General features: G+C 40.3%; 2 protein-coding genes and 1 pseudogene across 6 annotated transcripts in view; 2 read left to right on the plus strand and 1 right to left on the minus strand.

Annotated features, from left to right (window-relative positions):
- LDHA (lactate dehydrogenase A) overlaps positions 1–4,956 on the plus strand; it is a 15,670-nt gene extending 10,714 nt beyond the window's left edge. For 4 of the 5 annotated variants that reach the window (XM_005883332.2, XM_014530888.1, XM_005883333.2 and 1 more), the window contains exons 4-8: positions 92–265; positions 1,498–1,671; positions 2,400–2,517; positions 3,622–3,745; positions 4,511–4,956. In XM_005883332.2, coding sequence (XP_005883394.1) covers positions 92–265; positions 1,498–1,671; positions 2,400–2,517; positions 3,622–3,745; positions 4,511–4,672 — 752 coding nt within the window. In that variant the 3' untranslated portion in view covers positions 4,673–4,956. The remainder of the gene's footprint in view (positions 1–91; positions 266–1,497; positions 1,672–2,399; positions 2,518–3,621; positions 3,746–4,510) is intronic. The other variant, XM_014530889.1, reaches the window with a different exon arrangement.
- LOC102247340 lies at positions 274–1,490 on the minus strand (annotated as a pseudogene).
- A 5,573-nt stretch (positions 4,957–10,529) lies between the features above and the next one.
- Positions 10,530–21,387, plus strand: part of LOC102248312 (L-lactate dehydrogenase C chain) — a 28,378-nt gene continuing 17,520 nt past the window's right edge. The window contains exons 1-4 of the mRNA XM_005883334.2: positions 10,530–10,639; positions 10,894–11,028; positions 15,417–15,534; positions 17,208–17,381. Coding sequence (XP_005883396.1) covers positions 10,903–11,028; positions 15,417–15,534; positions 17,208–17,381 — 418 coding nt within the window. The 5' untranslated portion in view covers positions 10,530–10,639; positions 10,894–10,902. The remainder of the gene's footprint in view (positions 10,640–10,893; positions 11,029–15,416; positions 15,535–17,207; positions 17,382–21,387) is intronic.

A 21,387-nucleotide genomic window follows, 5' to 3' on the forward strand; every position in this document is an offset into this window, starting at 1 on the left:
CAAAAAAAAAGTTGATGGAAAAATTTTTTGCCGGCTAGGTATTGGAGATCTCTTAAAGGCCTTAATCTAATTATTGTTTTCTGTTGTCTAGACTATAGTGTGACTGCAAACTCCAAGCTGGTTATTATCACAGCTGGGGCACTTCAACAAGAGGGAGAAAGCCGCCTTAATTTGGTCCAGTGTAACCTGAACATCTTTAAATTCGTCATTCCTAATGTTGTAAAATACAGTCCCAACTGTAAACTGCTTGTTGTTTCCAATCCAGGTGAGGTTTTTAATTGCATAACAATACATGAGCGAGAGTAAAACTGATAGTATATATTATATTCTGTATACACATATTTCTCATCTTTCACTTTCTTCCTGGGAGTGGATTTTTCTTTTTGTAAAATAGTTAAATTTAAAGCATGAAAGGGGATAGGTTACAATGCCTCTGAATGCAGTTGGAACTTTAAAATTAGTTATTTGTGCAAGAACACCTTGGATAAGGTATAAGTTTATGGCTAATGTGTTATCCTCTTAATTGATGCATAGCTTATTTTGATTAAATTACATTTATTGGATACTTAATGTTTTGCTATATTATACATGTTATAGAGGTTTACAAATATTAACAAAAACATTGACCATGATCATGATCAAGATCCATACAGAGCCCTATGTCTTTTTCTCTCTCTTGAAAATTGTATTGGTCCTTGGGAAAAGGGAGGCAGGCAACCCCTGCCACCTGCTGAGGGTGGCACAAGCCCTCCCTGTTTCCCATGGCTGTTGATGGGAGGCTCACGTGCTGGGGGAAGGCCAGGAAGACCTTGAGCTTGGGCCAGGCACTTGGGTGAGCCAGGTAGGCCAAGAGCAGGGGGAAGGAGTCCAGGCGGTGGGTGGCCAGGGCCTGGTGATTCAGCAGCAAGTCCAGCAGGTTGTAGTTTGCGAAGGAGATCATCACGTTACCCATGGTTCTGGACAGCGGGGTCTCAAAAGACTTCAGGTGCCCAGACGGTTCCTCTACATAGTCCTCCTTGCCTGCCTATCAGTTGGTGTAGATGAAGGTGATGTACTTGAAGCAGAGCTTCTCCATGCTGTCATTCACCACACCTACCAGGGTCTCCTCCTGAAGGTCCTTCGCATGTAGCCCGAGGGGAGCAGCTCAGGTGGTACAGGATGGCATTGGACTGGCACAGGGTGAGGTCTCCAGCCCGGAACTTGGGGAACTGCCTGTACAGACAGGAGGTCTTGAGGGAGCCCTGCAGCCAGGTCTCCTTAGTCACCACCTCTTCCTTCCAGCTCTGGGCCTGGCCAGCCAACAGCGTGTGATGGCCTCACAGCGCCCTCAAACAGGGAAGTAGACCATGGTGTAGGGCAGCATGGTGGAGGCGTAGACAAAGGCAGTGGCTACACCAGCAGCAGCAAAGCTCAGGCAGGCCTCCGCCGTATATCTTCAGTGGCTAATCATTATCTAATCATTCACCTGGTATCTTTGCCTAAATGTTTTCTTCACAGTGGATATCTTGACCTATGTGGCTTGGAAGTTAAGCGGCTTTCCCAAAAACCGTGTTATTGGAAGTGGTTGCAATCTGGATTCAGCCCGTTTCCGATACCTGATGGGGGAGAGGCTGGGAGTTCACCCATTAAGCTGTCATGGGTGGGTCCTGGGGGAGCATGGAGACTCTAGTGGTAAGCATACCTATTTCCTCTTTCTGTTTTCAAAAGATTGTGTAAAAAATTGACAGTTTTATTAAATTGGAGCCTAAATCAGATATCCATTCATCAAGGTAGAATGGTTTTCAGAAATCTACTTTTTGTGTAATTTAATGCTAAGAATTGTTAAGATTTTAGGCATCTTACATGACATTTACCTGGCATGCAGGGTGGGGAATGAAATTTATTTTACTTCTTAACCATGGACATTACATAAGACCTCAATCACTCAATATCATAGCTGTTTATAATTGTCTTGCACTGTTTAGCCCTGAAAAGGTCAGTCATGTCAAATGGAGAGTATGAAAAAATCCTATTATTACAGTAGAAGTGCTATAATTTTTGCAGAATTCTCAGTTCCTTATGCCACGATAATTCTCCTTATAAACTTATACTATCTTTATATTCCAATATATGTCTATTAAGCATCCCAGTTGGTTAGGAAAATAGGTTAGAATATTGTAGAAATTCTTAGTTTTAAAATAAAATATAAACAAATGAAAATCTAAAAGTAAGGGTATTGTAGTCTTTTTTTCATTTATTTTTTTTCTTTTTCATTTCTTTTTATTTTAGGTATTGTAGTCTTGAGTATCTACTAAAAAGGGTAATACTCCCCAGATAAAAGAGAATTAGAAAAATGGGTCGGAATTACTAGTTGCTGACTGGTGCCTGGAAATAAGTGAATTTTGTACTGTTTCTTTTAGTTCCTGTATGGAGTGGAGTGAATGTTGCTGGTGTCTCCCTAAAGAATCTGCACCCTGATTTAGGCACTGATGCAGATAAGGAACAGTGGAAACAAGTTCACAAACAGGTGGTTGACAGGTAATATGTCTCATAATTTGGCAGCATGTGAGATTAAACTTTATTGTTTGTATTATTTAAAATATTAAAAGTTTACTAGCATTTGCATTTGAGTATATTTTGTTAGAGAGAAAACTCGTTTTCTAAAGCCTTGTTAAAGATCATACTATAAAAAGAGGTAAAGATATTAAAGATTATAGACATTTATTAATGCTACAGTCTATCTTTTGCCATAATTCCCAATTTATAGTATGATAAATCTTTCTGCTTATATTGTAAATTATTAAGTTAGATTAAGTCTACCCTATTTGAGATCCAATCTTTACTTCAATGGCTTGTATTTGTTTAAGTAAAACCTGTGAACCCACCGCACAACCCAAGAAACACTTAGAGTAGCTATCAACTAACTGTAGTGTTTGTTGGGTTAGAATTACTAGTCTGCTGGTGCTTGGAAATGAGTGAATTCTCTGCTTCTCTCACTCATCCCTCCAACCCTCAGCTCCCTCACACTCTTGAGATAATCCTAAGTAAGCATGTTTATGTATTCTTGGATTTATTTTAAATCCAATGTTATATCTTAAAGAATCATCTGTTTTGTTGCAAGACAATATAGTTATTTGCTTTGATAGTTATGTAATATTTCAATGTATGAGTATACCATAGTTTATTCATTCTTCTGTTGGAGAGAATTGGGCTTGTTGTCAGGTTTTTGCTATTGCTGACAATACTATTGTGAACATCCTTATACATAATATCCTTCCATTCATGGAAAGATCTACTCTTTTTTTAAAAAACATATTTTTATTGATTTCAGATAGGAAGGGAGAGGAAGAGAGAGATAGAAACATCAATGATGAGAGGGAATCATTGATTGGCTGCCTCCTGCACACCTCCTACTGGAGACTGAGCCCCGCAACCTAGGACCCTTCAGTCCGCAGGCTGACGCTCTACTCACGGAGCCAAACCGGCTAGAGCGAAAGGTCTACTCTTGTGTGTATAATGCATCTTTGTGGCATTATTCACTGTAAAGCTTATGTTCAGTAAAAGCTTTGTGTGTTGTTTTTGTTTGTTTGTTTCTCTTATCTTACTTTTTCCTGCCCTTCCCTGTGATTTCCTACCCTACAGTGCTTACGAGGTAATTAAACTGAAAGGCTATACATCCTGGGCCATTGGCCTATCTGTGGCAGATTTAGCAGAAAGTATGATGAAGAATCTTAGGCGGGGACATCCTATTTCCACCATGATTAAGGTAGGTCTATGTAGTGATACGTTGTACTTGAATGTCATTATTTATACTTTTAAAAAACAATTTCTTTTGAGAAAGCAATTAGATTAATGTACGTCCTCAGTCATTGATTTAAGAAATTAATGCACCTGTAACTTTCTTTTTTGGAAGAAACATGGGCAAGCATTAAGATTAATGTCCACTAGCACTGTGTTTAGCACATAGATACTTGATAACTTGTTGACTTAAAATCTATTCAATTATGTTCAGATGGGTGGAAGACTAAAAGAAACAGAATTTCTTCTTTTGGGAAAAATGGAAATCACACTCAATTTACAGTTACCAAAGTGTTATCAGTAAAAATTGGAAAGTACTATGGATAATAGCAATAGCTTAGATTTTCTTTTAGAATGAAATTTTTTCTTAAATTTTTTATTGATTGATTTCAGAGAGAGTGAAAGAGAAACATCTATTTGCTATTCCACTTACCTATGAACTCATTGCTTGCTTCTTGTATGTGCCCTAACTGGAGATTGAATTGGCAACCTTGGCATATCGGGACGATGCTCTAACCAACTGAGCTATCTGGCCAGAGTCTAGAATGGAAATCTTGCTGCAATTTTAATGACTTTATTTTACACTGTTGATTACATCCTAACTGAAAATCTGGAAAGGAATTTCTACTTATCCATTTATATCAAAGAAGCTTCATAATTGTAGAGAATGAAAGTCTTGGGAGACCCCAAAATGTATAGAAAAAACATAAAGTATTTTTCATTTTGTCTTCAGGGTCTCTATGGAATAAAGGACGATGTCTTCCTTAGTGTTCCTTGCATCTTGGGACAGAATGGAATCTCAGATGTTGTGAAGGTGACCCTGACACCTGAGGAAGAGGCCCGTTTGAAGAAGAGTGCAGACACACTGGGGGATCCAGAGGAGCTGCAGTCTTAAAGTCTCCTAATGTCCTACCACCTCACTGTCTAGGCTATAGCAGGATTTTAGTTGGAGATTGTACCTATTGTCCTTTTTATCTGATCTCTGACTAAAAACATTGGTTTCCTAAATATAGAAATCTAGTAATGGTTCATAAAACCCAGCATCTGCATCCTGATCCTTATCTTGTATAGTCCTAAACTGGTTAGTGTGAAATAGTTCCACCTCCTCAAAGGCACCACTGCCAATGTTGCTCACGCTACAGTTGCCCTTCAGACTAGATGTGTGTTCACTGTGTGTTATATAACTTCTGGTTCCTTTACCCAACATGCCTAGTCCAACTTTTTTTTTTCTCCAATCACATCCTGGGATCCGATGTATAAGTCCAATACTGCATGTCTTGTGCATAATTGTTCCAAAGGATCTATTCTGTGTACTATATGTATCAGATTAGTGTACATTGCCATATAATATAAAAAGTCTACATAAAAATAATACAGCCAACTATCCAAGTGTCATACCAACTAAAATGCCAAATAAACCTTGAACAGTGACTACCATGTTAATTTGTTATGATATAAAATCATAAAGCTACTATTCATTACATTATTGGGAGCTACTACGCGTTATTCTTGGGCAACTGCAATGATTTTTGTTTATTTATTGGTTGATTTTAGAGAGGAAGAAACACCTATTGTTGTTCTAATTTGTGCATTCGTTGGTTTATTCTTGTAAGTGCTCTTACTGGGCATTGAATCCACACACAACCTTGGTATATGGGATGGTGCTTGAACCAATTGAGCTGCAATGATTTTTTTTTTAAGGAATATTTACTATTGACCAGACTTTAGTTTTATCTGAATTAACAGATTAAGGCTGTGGCTAGATTGATTAGGTTATTTTGGTACCATTTCCATTTTAAAAATTATTTTAATAAACTAAGCCGTAAAGTATTATATAAGATAACTGGATAATAGTGCTAATCATAATTGTACCCTACAATTCATGTATATAACATACTACAAACTAATGTAAAAGACATTTGCTAACTGAACATAAGCAGTGGTACTTTACCAACACAGGGGAACACACAGATATTTAAGAAACTTTGTTTTCTGGAGGCCAGTAACATAATGGTACAGTATTCCCCCCTCATCCATGGGTGATACATCCAAGACTCCCAGTGGATGCTAGAAACCACAGACAATACCAAACCCTATGTATACTGTTTTTTACCATACATATGGGATATGATAAAGTTTAATTTATAAATTAGGAGCAGTGAGAAATTAACAATAAAATAGAATAATTATAACCAAGATTAAAGTTATGAATGTGGCATTAGGTCAAATAAAAGTTACTTGAACATCAGCACTGCGATATAATAGTTGAGCTGATAACCGAGACGGCTACTAAATGACTAATTGGTGGGTAGTGTGCACCATGTGGATAATCTCGACAAAGGGATGATTCATGGCTCAGGCAGGATGAAGTGGGATGGCACAAGATTTTCTCATGCTACTCAGGATGGTGTGTGATTTAAAACATGAATAATTTCTGGAATGGTCCAATTAATATTTTCAGACTGCATTTGACTATGGGTAAGCATGGGAAGCAAAACTGGATAAGTGGAGGGACTACTGTTTTTATTTTTATTTTTTATTGATTTCAGACAGGAAGGGAGAGGGAGAGAGAAACCAATGATGACAGAATCATTGATCGGTTGCCTCCTGCACACCCCCTACTGGGGGTTGAGCCCCAAACCCAGGCATGTGCCCTAACTGGTTATCAAACCGTAATCTGGTTCAAAGGTCGCCGTTCAACCACTGAACCACTCTGGCTGGGCAGGACTACTATCTTTAATGATTTTAAATAAAATAGTCCATAACTATGACCCTTATCCAGACCTAAAAACTGTACTTCCAGAGCAACTTTATTGTCATCCCTTTTCTAGAATTTTTTCCCCAAAATTTCCTTCCTGAGAGCTAGTTAAGGAAAATAATTACACTTTTTTTATATGTGTCTTAAATGTAAAATGACAGGACTGATTTATGTAGTCTTGACAATTTTCTTTCCTGTAGACTCTAAACAACTTTAAGTTATAACTTACCATAAAATTTACTCATGAAGTTAGGATTCTATGGATCCACATAGTTATGCACTCCCACCACTAATCTTGGGACTTTTCAATTTACTGGGGAAAAAAAGTATGTAATCCTACAGCCATATATATATATATATATACATATTGATTTCAGAGAGAAAGGGAGAGGGGGAGAGAGAAACATCAATGATGAGAATCATTGATCGGCTGTCTCCAGCAGGTCCCTACTAGGAATTGAGCCTGAAACCCAAGCATGTGCCCTTGGCCAGAATTGAACCTGGGACCCTTCAGTCCACAAGCCAATGCTCTATCCACTGAGTCAAACCAGCTAGGGCCCTACAGCCTTTTAAGTTAGGCACCTTCAGTCTTTTTAAAAAATATATATTTTATTGATTTTTTACAGAGAGGAAGGGAGAGGGATAGAGAGTTAGAAACATCGATGAGAGAGAAACATCGATCAGCTGCCTCCTGCACACCTCCTACTGGGGATGTGCACGCAACCAAGGTACATGCCCTTGACCAGAATAGAACCTGGGACCCTTCAGTCCGCAGGCTGACGCTCTATCCACTGAGCCAAACCGGTTAGGGTGGCACCTTCAGTCTTTAAAAAAATGTTTTTTAAATTTACATTTCTTAATATCAAATTGTTTGATACAATAAATTAGTAAACACCAACATGACTGAAAAATAATGCTTAAAAGAGACTTTTAAACTTTCATAGACTTTTCAGATTTAATCTTGTTAAGCTTCCTTGCTTCCTGGCACAGTAAGTGTTCCAGGTACACATTGGATCTTTCTGCCCCAGGCAAGGAATAGGCCAACTCTGCTAGGAGCCCGGAGTCTTTTTAATGGAATATCATCTCATTTTAGTTTTAATGCCTTGTAAAGTGGATTAAGCAGGTCTTAGCCGCCATCTCACGAAAACTGCCAGTTAGTGGGGGAAAAAAATGTAATGGTCACAACATGACCCTCCTTTCATATAGATAGATATGCCTTTATATCTTTGTCTCTGTGTGTAGATAGATATTCCCCCCCACACCCCACTAAAACCTATGTTGAGAAAATAAAACTATCAAGACTTCAAAGCCATGTTCTTTCTAATCCTTTGCTGAGTGCCTACTATACTTTGGTAGATGTGGGAATATGCAAAAATCTTGCATATTTGGCTCTCTTGTATTTACATTGCCATAAAATAACAAAATGGGAAGTTAGCTTGGCTCACGGCCACCAGAGAACCCACCCAGGCAGAGAGGATGTCTAGCTCCTGCCAATGTCCCTAGGCCTTAGGCAGGTATGAATGAAGAGCTTTTCTTCCGTCAGAACAGGTGTTTGGTCACTACCAGATGATAACTCCTTAGGCCAACAGGGGTATGAAGCAGATGTAGAGCTTAGCTTTGAGGTCATGTAGGCCAGCAGTGTCTCCCTCTCAGCCCCGTGGTAAGTGAGGTTCAAAGGCAGGGAGTTGCTGTGGAAGCACACAAGTAAGTGGGAGTACAGGACCAACAACAGCTGCCACTGCTGTCCACCATAGAAACCTCTTGCTTGGGGCTGGCAATAGGTTAAAGGCCCTAAGAGGAACAAGAGTAGGGAGGTGGTGGTAGTTGACACATCGGTCAAGAAAGCTAGAGGAAGTGGCATATATGCTCAAAACTGAAAGTGAGCAATCAACTTTGAGAAGGGCTGGGGGAGAACTTTCCAGATACAGGGAACAGCAAGAAGTTCTCAGCCAAGAAACAGCTGGGGGAGAGTGTGATGAAAAGTGTTTTGAGATGAAGTTGCAGAGGTGTGAGGAGGCCAAATTTTTAATGTATCATAGGTTGTGAAAATTGGTTTTTTCCTTTTTTTAAAAAATTGAATTTTTTTTAGAGATAGAGGGAGAGAAACATTGAAGTGAGAGCAAAACATCAATGGGCTGCCTTCTGCATGCCCCCTAACAGGGGATGGAACCCACAACCTTTCTGGGCACAGGAGGACGCCCAACTGAGCTGCACGAACCAGGGCAATTTTTTTTTAAGTGTGACAGAAAGCTGTTGAAGGGTTTTTGTTTGTTAAAATTTTTTATTAAGGTACTACATATGTGTCCTTATCCCCACATTACCCCCCATCTCCCCCACTCATACCCTCGCCCCCCTGTTGTCTGTGTCCATAGGTTAGGCTTATATGCTTGCATATAAGTCCTTTGGTTGATCTCTCCCCCTTACCCCTACCTTCCCTCTGAGGTTTGACTGTCTGATCGATGCTTCTCTGTCTCTGGGTCTGTTTTTGTTCATCAGTTTATGTTGTTCATTATATTCCATAAATGAGTGAGATCATGTGATATTTATCTTTCTCTGACTGGCTTATTTCACTTAGCATAATGCTCTCCAGTTCCATCCATGCTGTTGCAAATATTGAAGGGTTTTAAGCAGAGTTATTGCATGATCTGAACTATATTAATCATAGGCTTTGATATAGAAAATGAATTACCCTTTAGATTTTGAAAAACATTCAAATGCAAATGACAAAAAAATGACAGAGGAGGTTGTGTCCCTTTGTGTGTTATAAATTAAAAATCACTCTTAGAAAACTAGACATGGCCATATATATTTTTGATTTCAGAGAGCAAGGGAGAGGGAAAGAAATAGAAACATCAATGATGAGAATCATTGATCATCTGCCTCCTGCAGGTCCCTCACTGGGGATCAAGCCTACAACCCAGGCATGGGCCCTTGACCAGGATCGAACCTGGGACCCTTCAGTCCGCAGGCCCACCTAGGCTTCTTTTATTTTTTTAAAAAACTTTTTTTATTGATTTTTAGAGAAAGAGGAAGGGAGAGGGAGAAACACTGATGAGAAACATCCATTGGTTATCTCCTGCACACCCCCCACTGGGGACTGAGCCTGCAACCTGGGCATGTACCCTGGCAATCAAACCAGTGACCTCTTGGTACATGGGTGGATGCTCAACTACTGAGCCACACCGGCCGAGCTCATTTTCATGATTACCCTCTATTCTCGCAAGAGACATTCAAACATTATTTCAGCACTCCATCCTGAAGTTACATAGCTTAATAATAATTTTAAAAAATTCCTGCAAATGCCCTAACCGGTTTGGCTCAGTGGATAGAACGTTGGTCTGCGGACTGAAGGGTCCCAGGTTCGATTCTGGTCAAGGGCATGTACCTAGGTTGCCGGCACATCCCCAGTGGGGGGGCGTGCAGGAGGCAGCTGATCGATGTTTCTCTCTCATCAATGTTTCTAACTCTCTATCCCTCTCCCTTCCTCTCTGTAAAAAATCAATAAAATATATTTTTTAAAAAATTCCTGCAAATGAATGTTTGGACATAGGTGTGATAAGTGCACCAAAATGTATGTTTCTCCAAGTCGGGTTGGTCACTCCTAAATCCACACTTTACTGCTTTAAGCTGGCACCACCCTAAACACGGGAGGTGCTCCCAGGAGGGTTCTTTCCCATGGGGGCCTGGAGCGCCTAGCCGGGTGGTTGTGGGGTCTCCAAAGAGTCAGGGCCCGCAAATCAGTCCCAGGCCGCCTGAAGGAAACGAAACCACACTCCGATCACCTTGACTGCACACTCTCCAAGATCGTCTCTCAATTCTTCACACGGACAGCAGCAGGGTGCAATCGCAGGCAACCCAGCAACCAGCTCACACCTAGAGGACGTCGAGCGTCTGCCATGCGCCTGCGCCGGCCGGCGGGGGCGGGGCTTGCGTGCTGACGTACGCGGAGCGTGCTGGCGTGTCGGGCGCGGAATAACCGCAGCCGGGCTTCGCACCTCAACTGCCGTGGCTGTTGTGCTCCGGAGTCGCTCTTTTAAAAGTCCTGCGAGGCTGTGTGTTATGCTTCCGGAGGGTCTGTAGTGGGTTGCGCCAAGCAGAGCAGTGGTGAGTATGCGGCGCGGGGGCGGAAATGGTGGCTGTGGCAGGGCGAGCTCAGGAAGCCGGTGGTGCCTAGGCCCGGCCCGACTACCTCTCGTCACCTTTGACCAGAATATCCTCTCTTTGGCTTCCCCTCCACCCCGGCTCCCCCCGGTGCAGACTCAGAGGTGGTGTCTTAGGTCAGTGTGACTAAGTACATCGCTCGCGACGAGCGTTATTTAGGGAGTTCGATTCCACTGAAATGGCGTCGTCTCTCTCAGGTTCTCACAATGTCAACGGTCAAGGAGCAGCTTATTAAGAACCTGGTTGTGGAAGATAAAACCTCCCACCAGAAGATCACCGTCGTCGGGGTCGGTGCGGTGGGCATGGCTTGCGCCATTTGTATCTTATTGAAGGTAAGTGATCAGCCTGTTCTGGGGCTGAGGGTCAAGCGCCTCGGGGCCTTGTCGATGGATGAGTTCAGGTTTGCAGGGCTAATCCCTTGGCCCCAAATATGTATCCTCTTCATCTGACTTTTTTTCCCCTCTTGGTCATATTCCTCTCCTCTGATTTTGACGCAATTTAAGAAACATTTAGCCCTGATCGGTTTGGCTCAATGGATAGAGCGTCGGCCTGCGGACTCAAGGGTCCCAGGTTCGATTCCGGTCAAGGGCATGTGCCTTGGTTGCGGGCACATCCCCAGTAGGAGATGTGCAGGAGGCAGCTGATCAATGTTTCTAACTCTCTATCCCTCTTCCTTCCTCTCTGTAAAAAATCAATAAAATATATATATTTTTAAAAAGAAACATTTACTTGGAGCTTACCATTCTTAGACTAGTTCAGATTTATTTGTAGGCACGTTGTTAAGCGTTATGACATTGCATTATAACAATTCAATCCATGAATTGTCTTCCTTGAGGAGGAATGGGTGAAAATTGTATTTCCTAGTGGCTTCCACTTTACAATTAAAAAAAAAAATGGTATGACATGCTCATTATAAAACAAAAAGTACACGATTTGATAAAATAACAAAGTTATTTTGAAATGGAAGTTTTTTAATTTTCCTTTCCATTTCCAGAGCATCTTTTCATGTGCTTATTGGCCGTTTGTATATCTTCTTTGGAGGAATGTCTATTTAGATCCTTTGCCCATTTTGCCCGGCCAGCATGGCTCAGTGGTCGAGTGTCTGCACCTATGAGCCAGGAGGTCATGGTTCGAGTCCTGGTCAGGGCACATGCCGGGGTTGCGGGCTCGATCCCCAGGGGGGCGCGTGCAGGAGGCAGCTGATCAATGATTCTCTCTTCATTGATGTTTCTGTCTCTCCCTCTCCCTTCCTCTCTGAAATCAATAAAAAAAAATTTTAAAAATCCTTTGCCCACTTAAAAATCCAGTTATTTGTTGTTTAGTTGCAAGAGTTATTATATTCTAGATGTTAACTGCTTATCAGATACATGATTTTTACATATTTTCTCCCATTCCCTTGCTTTCCCTTTACTCTCTTGATTGTGTCCTTTGATGCACAGAATTTTTTTATTTTAATGTAGTTCAGTTTATCATTTTTACTCTTGTTGCCTGTGCTTTTGGTGTCATATCTAAAAATCATTGCCACATTCAGTGTTATGAAGCTTTTCCTCTCTGTTTTCTTCTAAGAGTTTTATAGTTTTAGATCTTCGATCCATTTTGAGTTAACTTTGTATATGGTATAAAGTAAGTGCTCCTACTTCATTCTTTTATATGAAAATATGCCATTTGTTAAAAAGATATCCTTTCCTGGTTGAATGCTCTTGGCACCCTTGCCAAAAGTCACTTGATCATATGCATTAGAGTTTATTTCTAGGCTCTCTATTTTGTTCCATTGCGCTATATGTCTGTATTCTATTACCTCACAGTTTAGATTACTGTAGTTTTGTAATAAGTTTTTAAATCAGGAAGCATAAAACCTCTAACTGTTATTTTTCAAGATTCGCTATTCATGCCTTCTCCCTCCTCCTCCCCTTTCCTTTCCCCTTCTCTCTCCCCTCCCTTCCCCTTTTCTCCCTTCCCTTCTTCTTTCCTTCCTCCATCTCTCCCTCCCCACTCCCTCCTTCCCTCCCTCCCTCCCTCCCTTTTTCTGAATTTGTGGGGTTTTTTCTGCCCCCAGTTTGTTTTGGAGCTCGAGCATTGGCCTCATCTTGCCCATTCAGTGCTAGCAGCAGCAGCAGCAGCAGCCAGATTTTGCCTCCTCCAGAGTTCTGAGACTAGTTCCTGAAGCACCTGTTTTATGTTTTAGTCTTTCTGTGCCTTCAGCCTTAGGGGTGGTAGTTTCAAGCTGTGGTTACAATCTTTGGGTTATCTCAAGTGTTACCTTTTTCTTCTTTCATCCCTCCAACATCTGTCTAAACAATTCCCTATATTAAATTCCTTCCGTTGAAATGCTTAGAATGGTTTCTGTTTTCCTGTTCCAGACCCAGACAGATATATAGACTGATGTAAAAATGGATCTGTAAACATAGTTTTTTAAAAATCAGCTAGCCCTGGCTGGTGTTGCTCAGTGGATAGAGCATCAGCCTGCAGACTGAAGGGTCCTGGGTTCAATTCTCCATTAGGGCACATGCCTGGGTTGCTGGCTTGATCCTCAGTGGGGGGCATGCAGGAGGCAGCCGATCTATGATTCTCTCTCATCATTGATATTTCTATCTCTCTTTCTCTCTCCCTTCCTCTCTGAAATCAATAAAAATATATTTTTTTAAAAATCAGCTAGCCAAAAGTTTCATTCTTCTGGATGAAACTCCTTATCCTCCTCCTATTCCTGATATATGACACATAATTTAGTAAATTTTAGAATTTACAGTTGTCCAGTAAGATGACATGGTATCTGATTTGAGAAAAAACCATTAGTAAATAGGGACTTGTATCCTTTTTTGTTATTGCTCACCTTTGGAATCTGGCCACTGGAATCTAAGGGAATACACTCCTTCTATATAGTTTTATATTCTGTTGAATCTGATGAAAAACCCAATTCAAATTAGAGTAAGCATATAAAGAGACTATATATTGTTCACATAACTAGAAAACCTAAGAGCAGAGCTAGCTTCAGGTACTACTAGATTCTAGAATTCATACATATTGAGACACAGTATTTGTATATCTTGGTTTATCTTTCCTCTATTGGCTTAATTCTCAGGCAGGGTCTTTCTGTGTAGTGGTAAAGATGACTATACAGTTTATTCTTAAGAGTCTTATGTCATTCTTAGAGTTATGATTCCAAAGAAAAATGACACTTAATTTTCCATCTTCCACTTTCAAACCTTATAGACATTGTGCCCATTTGTTATGCCTGGGCCATATGCCCATTTGTGAACTAATTTCTGTGACCAGAAGGAAGAATGGAACAATTGGTTGGGTCTGGTTATATGCACATCTACTGTTAGGTTGGAGGGCTGATATTAATTGTACTGTACTGACCTACATGGAAAGGGTTCCTATAGGTGGCTACTTTTCTATTTGGCCATAACGATGCATACTGAAAACAACTTTAGCCAATTTAGAAATAAGGCATATGGGCTAAATATAGTAAAATCCTTGGAAAGAATTTAATAATTTTTCATAGGCTTTATTTTTTAAATTGGTTTTTAGAGAGAAAGAGGAAGGGAGAGAGGGATGGAAGAGGGGAAGGAAGGAAGGAAGGAGGGTAGGGAGGAGAGAGACAGAGATAGAGACAGAGAGACAGAGACATCCCTTTGTTGTTCCACTTATTTATGCATTTACTAGAGGCCTGGTGCACAAAATTCGTGCACAGGCAGGGTCCCTAGGCCTGGCTGGCGACAAGGGCTGATCGGGGCCTTCCGGCTGCTGGCCAGGGACTTCCTTCGTTCCGCGCCAACCCCGGTGGCCAGCGCATGTCATTGTGATCAAACTCCCAGTCTCCTGGTCGAACTCCCGAGGGGACACTTTGCATATTAGCCTTCTATATATATAGACTAGAGGCCTGGTGCACGAATTTGTGCATTGGTGGGGGGATGGCCCCTGGTGGTCAGTGTGCATCATAGCGACTGGTCGACTGGTCATTGTGGTTGTTCTGCCATTCGGTTGCTGGGCTCTTATATGTATAGATTGTATGTGCCTTGACCATGTCATCTTACTGCAACCTTGGTGTATCTGGATATGCTCCAACCAACTGAGTTAGCCAGCCAGGGCAACAGTTTTAAACTGTTATCTGAAGTGGAAGAAACCCAATTCTAACAAAATTAATAATTATATGAAGGCAAAACAATGACTTTTTATTATATTCTGTTGTTTACCTTGACTTCTGGCCCATTCTAGGCATATTAAAAAACTATCATTTTGGCGGGGGGGCGGTAAGAGATCAACCAAAGGACTTGTATGCATGCATATAAGCATAACCAATGGACACAAGACACTGGGGGGTAGGGGAGGCTGGGGGGAAGGTCAAGGGGAGAAAAAAAAAAGGAGACATATATGGCTCCATTTTGAAGAGTAATTTTTGGTAACTAGTAAATTTGAAAATGTATATCAACCTATGACCCTAAAATTTCATTTCTAGTTATGCATCTTAGGAAAATTCTCATGCATGTGTTCAAGAAGAAAGCTACAAGGATATTCTCGATATTTCTCTCTCATTGATGTTTCTAACTCTCTATCTCTCTCCCTTCCTCTCTGTAAAAAATCAATAAAATATATTTAAAAGTATATATATATATATAACTCTCCTTTGAGTATAAAATAGCCACACAAAATTTTTTTTCATTCTCCTAAAATAAGAACATTTCCAGAATATCTTATTCATAACTTTAATGTATTTTAGGATTTGGCTGATGAACTCGCCCTTGTTGATGTCGCAGAGGACAAGTTGAAGGGAGAAATGATGGATCTTCAGCATGGCAGTCTTTTCTTTGCTACTTCAAAGATTGTTGGTGGAAAAGGTTAATTTTAGTGTTTTTTTTAAAATTTTTATTTATTGATTTGAGAGACAGGGAAGAGAGAGAGTGGGGGGGGCATTGATTTGTTGTTTCACTTATTTATTCATTCATTGGTTGATTCTTATATGTGCCTTGACCAAGAATCGAACCCATAACCTTTTGGTGTATGGGATGATGCTCCAATCAATGAGCCACTCAGCTAGGGCTCTACTAAATTCTTATGGTTTTCCTTCACTTTTATTTTTCTCATACTTAAAAGGACAATTTTTAAAATATATGTTTTTATTAATTTTAGAGAGAGAGGAAGGGAGAGGGAGAGAGAGAGAAATATTAGTTGGTTGCCTCCCACACATGATCCGACTAGGGACTGAACCTGAAACCCAGGCATGTGCCCTGACCAGGAATTGAACTGGCGACCTCCTAAGACATAGGTAAGTGTTTGACCACTGAGCCACATCGGCTGGGCAGGACAATTTTTAAACAACTTGCTTTTAATGTCCTTTTAAGATATTCAAATTAATATTCATAGAAACAATTATTTTAAAATATTAATTTTGAAATATAATAAGAGTTTAAGTATAACAAACATTAGTGCATCCCAGTGAAATATTACCAATTCAGTTGATACATTATGTAATATCTATTCAAATCTCATTCAGAAATTGAAGTCCAAGACTAGCCTAGACAAGGTGCTTTTTAAAAAAATATATATTTTATTGATTTTTTACAGAGAGGAAGGGAGAGGGATAGAGAGTTAGAAACATTGATGAGAGAGAACACATCGATCAGCTGCCTCCTGCACACCCACTAATGGGGATGTGCCCGCAACCAAGGTACATGCCCTTGACCAGAATCGAACCTGGGACTCCTCAGTCCACAGGCCGACGCTCTAGCCACTGAGCCAAACCGGTCAGGGCTATTTTTTTTTTATTTTAAAATTTTGTTTTATTGCTTAAAGTATTACAAAGAGTATTACATATGTCTCCTTTTTTTTTTCCTTTGACCTTCCCCCGATCTCCCCTACCCCCCAGTGTCTTGTGTCCATTGGTTATGCTTATATGCATGCATACAAGTCCTTCGGTTGATCTCTTACCTCCCCCCAAAACCCTCCCCAGCCTTCCTGCTGTAGTTTGACAGTCTGTTCGATGCTGCCTCTATATCTATTTTTGTTCATAGGTGAAACAATTTTACAACTGATCATCAGATTTAGAAGGTAGTTTATTTTCTTTTCTGGATCAAGAATGTGCCTGTGATCTCAAATCCAGTCCCTTCTAATTAGAAATAAATACATTCCTACTCTTGGAATCCTGAAACAGATACATACATTTTCAGAGTTTTAAGCTTTTGATATATATATAGTGTTTCCAAGAAGCCAGAGAGTTGATTTGCATTGCCTCAGGCCTTAATAACAAATGAGAATGTCTGCTTAAAAGCATAGTATGTTCTATTTTTTTTTTTAAAAAAAGCTGTTTGAAACTTTTAAGTCATAGTGACAAGACTTCCTTCAGGTTATTCAAAATAATATTACTACATGGAAAGTCTATTCATTTCCAAATGCCAGACATGAAGGTATATAAATGCTTTAATACCAAGATCATACAATACTCTTTTAAAGAATTAAGGAACAATGATTATGGCAGTCATGATCCAAATATTGTCTTTTGTTTCTCTTTTAGATTATCGTGTAACTGCAAACTCCAAATTAATTATTGTCACAGCAGGTGTACGGCAACAGGAAGGAGAAAGTCGTCTTTCCCTGGTTCAACGTAATGTGGATATCATGAAATCAGTTATTCCTGCCCTGGTCCAGTATAGTCCCGACTGTAAGATGCTTATTGTCTCAAATCCAGGTGAGTCTTTTCTCTTTAACTGCATAAGGATGGTCTTTCCAGACCATTCCTTTTTTTTTTCCCCTAGTGCAAGGGGAAGTTTATTTAGCATGCAAAGCAAAAGTACACTTAAATAGAAGACTGGAGCAGAATGCTCAGAGAGGTGCCTTGGCCCTTTAGAAAGAAAGTCACAGAGGCAGAAGAAGTGAGCCAGCTGGGCTGTGTGAACTCAGGAATCAAGTTACAGAGGCAAAAGAAGGGGCTTGAAGGGGGTTAGCCCAGGATGTGCTGCTGTAGCCCAATACTCCCCTAGTTGCAAGTCTTGTGGGGACCCTAACAGAAAGAAAAGAAAGATACAAGCTTGAAGAATAAAGGCATGGGCAGGCTTTGGAGAGAGAGCATGTACTGGGTTCTTTATCTTAAGAGTTTATTTTATTATTATTATTATTATTATTATTATTATTACTAGAGATCCAGTGCACAAATTCGTGCATGGGTGGGGTCCCTTAGCCTGACCTGAGCCCTCTTGCAATCCGTGGCCCCTTGGAGGGATGTCGGACTGCCGATTTCGGCCAGGCCTTCGGGGATTGGGCCGAAACCAACAGTCCGACATCCCCCTGAGGGATGTAGCAGTGCCAAAGTGGCAGGTGGCCGGGGAGAACCCCAGCCGGGGCCAGGCACAGCTCTGCTGCCACTCATCCTGGCCCTGTTGTGCCTGCCACTGCCACCGCCACTTGGTAGCGCTGCCGCAGAGGTGGGAGAGGCTCCCACCGCCATAGCTGCACTCACCAGCCGTGAGCCTGGCTTCTGGCTGAGCAGTGCTCCCATTGTGGGAGCATACTAACCACCAGGGGGCAGTTCCTGCATTGAACATTTGCCCCCTGGTGGTAGGTGTGCATCATAGTGACTGGTCATTCCAGTCGTTCTGGTCATTCGGTCATAATGGTTGCTTAGGCTTTTATATATATATATTTTATTTTCAAGAAAAACAGTTTTAAATATAATGTTACATGCAATAAAAATTAATATTTCAAGAAAAAAAGATTTTAAATATAATAATACCAAAACTGTACTAACATAGTATCACAAAAGTTGTAGGCAATATTAAAAATCTGCAGCCGAACCGGTTTGGCTCAGTGGATAGAGCGTCAGCCTGCGGACTCAAGGGTCCCAGGTTCGATTCCGGTCAAGGGCATGTACCTGGGTTGCGGGCACATCCCTACTCGGGGCTGTGCAGGAGGCAGCTGATCGATCTCTCTCATCGATGTTTCTAACTCTCTGTTCCTCTCCCTTCTTCTCTGTAAAAACTCAATAAAATATATTTAAAAAAAAAATCTGCAAATAACAGGATTACTTCTATTATATTCTAAAATACATTTTTTCTCTTTTTTTAAAACAACTTTATTGAGGTAAAATTTATGCACAATAAACTACGCATTCAAAGTATATAATACAATGATTTTTTCCAGCTTTTTTGAAATATAATTGCCATATAACATGCAAGTTTAAGGTGTACAGTGTGATGATGATTTGATACATTTACATATTGGGAAATGATTACCACAGTAGGGTTAGTTAACAACTTCAACACATACAGTCATCCCTTGGTATTCTAAGGGCATTTGGTACCGCAGTGGATACCAAAATCGGACATTCTTAGCACTGCGCAGAGGCGGGAGAGACTCCTGCCACCGCCACTCTGCTTTCCAGCCTGTGAGCCCAGCTTCTAGCTGAGCATCGCACTGACCACCAGGGGAGCGCACTGACCATCAGGGGGCAGCTCCTGCATTGAGCGTCTGCCCCCTGGTGGTCAGTGTGTGACATAGCAACCGGTCATTCTGCCGTTTGGTCAATTTGCATATTAGACTTTTATTATATAGGATACTATTTGTCTCTAAATTTTGCGTTACCCAAAAATAAACCCACACCTTTATAATAAATTAATATATGACAAAGGAGGCAAGAACATACAATGGGATAAAGGTAGTCTATTCAATAAATGGTGTTAGAAAAATTGGACAGGTATGGGCAGTAAAATGAAACTAGACAACCTTCTTACACCATACATAAGAATAAGCTCAAAATGGATTAAAATTTATATGTTAGACTCAAAACTATAAAAATCCTTGAAGAAAACAAAGGCATTATAATCTCTATGCTCAACCACTGAGCCACGCCAGACAATATGCCACATATTCTTCATTCATTCATAGATAGACACCTAGGTTGCTTTCATATCCTAGCTATTGTGAATAATGCTGCAATGAACATGGGAGTGCAGGTATCTTTGAGATACTGATTTAATTTCTTTTGGATATATACCAAGAAGTGTGATTGCTAGATTATATGGTAGTTCTGTTTTTTAATTTTTTGAGGAACCTTCATACTCCTTCTTTTTATAGTGGCTGTCCCAGTTTATATTCCCATTAACAGTGCACATGGGTTCCCTTTTTCCAACATCCTCACAAAATGTCCCTAAATATTTTATATTTTTGATGCTATAAAAGGAGTTCTTTACGTTTCATTTTTGTTTATTGTGAGTAAATAGTAATACTGTTGATTTTTATGTATTGACCTTGTATCTTGAAAAATTGCCAAATTCACTTTTTAATTCTAGTAATTCTCTTTAAATTTTTGGGATATTCTCTATATCCGTGGTTCTCAACCTTCACAATGCTGCGACCCATTAATACAGTTCCTCATGTTGTGGTGACCCCCAATTTCATTGTTAAAAATTGAACATAATTAAAGCATAGTGATTAATCACAAAAACAATATGTAATTATATGTGTTTTCCAATGGTCTTAGGCGACCCCTGTGAAAGGGTCGTTCGACCCCCAAAGGGGTCACGACCCACAGGTTGAGAACCGCTGGTCTATATATTATCGTGTCATCTGCAAATACAATTTTACTAGTTTTAATTCTTTCTTTTCCAATTTGAAGATCTTTTTACTTTCTTGCCTCATTTCACTAGTTAGCACTTCTAGTAAAATGGTGAATGTAAGTAGTAATGACAGACAAATGTACATCACCCTGGAGGCTCATTTCCTCCCTTTTAAAAAAAAATTTTTTTTTATTGATTTCAGAGACGAAGGGAGAGGGAAAGAGAGATAGAAACGTCAATGATGAGAAAGAATCATTGATTGGCTGCCTCCTGCTCGCCCCTTACTAGGGATCGAGCCTGCAACCCAGGCATGTGCCCTTGACTGGAATTGAACCTGGGACCCTTCAGTCTGCAGGCCACCGCTCTATCCACTGAGCCAAATTGGCTAGGGTCCTCCCTTTGTTTTGGTAGCTTATTAGAGAGTTGGATCAGCTAAATTGAGCCATTGAGCCAGCCTATGTAGAAACAGCAAGGTCTTAAGCTAATGTCAGTATTCTTGGCATGCAAGGTTCTTTTCAGGGCCCTAAGGATATATCTTGGCTCTGGAAATGCATGCTGCTTACCACTGTTCGCAGACCCAGCTATCCTTTGATAAATTTCTTGTTATTTAAGGAAACTAGGGGTTCACTTCCCCCTCCAAAGCTACATACAGATATGTAACACAATGTGCTGGTGGGGCTCATTTTTATTCTCAGAGGAGTTTCAAGAAAACAGCCAGCACATCAGCCAAGAGAGGCTCCTCTGCACTTGGCCATTTTGTATACAGAAGATCTGTGCCTAGTCTATGCTGTGGAATAATGAGAAGTCAGTGTACATAGAGTGGCTCCCTACTTCTCTGCTTCTAAGATTTTTCCAGTAAATACTATTTATATGTATGCCCTCTGGTAGTACATACTGGTAGTAGTATTAGTGTCCGTGATACCTTGTATAAGTGTTGAGAGTGGACATACTTGCCTAATTCTTTATTTCATGGCAAAGACATTCAGTCTTATTGAGTATGATGTTTAATGTTTAATTTCTAGGGGGCTTTTTTCCCCCTAGAAATTCACTTCTCTTCATAATTGTGGAGAGTTTTTTATTTTTATTTTTATTTATTTATTTATTTATTTTTAATATATTTTATTGATTTTTTTTTTACAGAGA

This window comes from Myotis brandtii, unplaced genomic scaffold, assembly GCF_000412655.1.
Source record: "Myotis brandtii unplaced genomic scaffold, ASM41265v1 scaffold782, whole genome shotgun sequence".
NCBI lineage: Eukaryota > Metazoa > Chordata > Mammalia > Chiroptera > Vespertilionidae > Myotis > Myotis brandtii.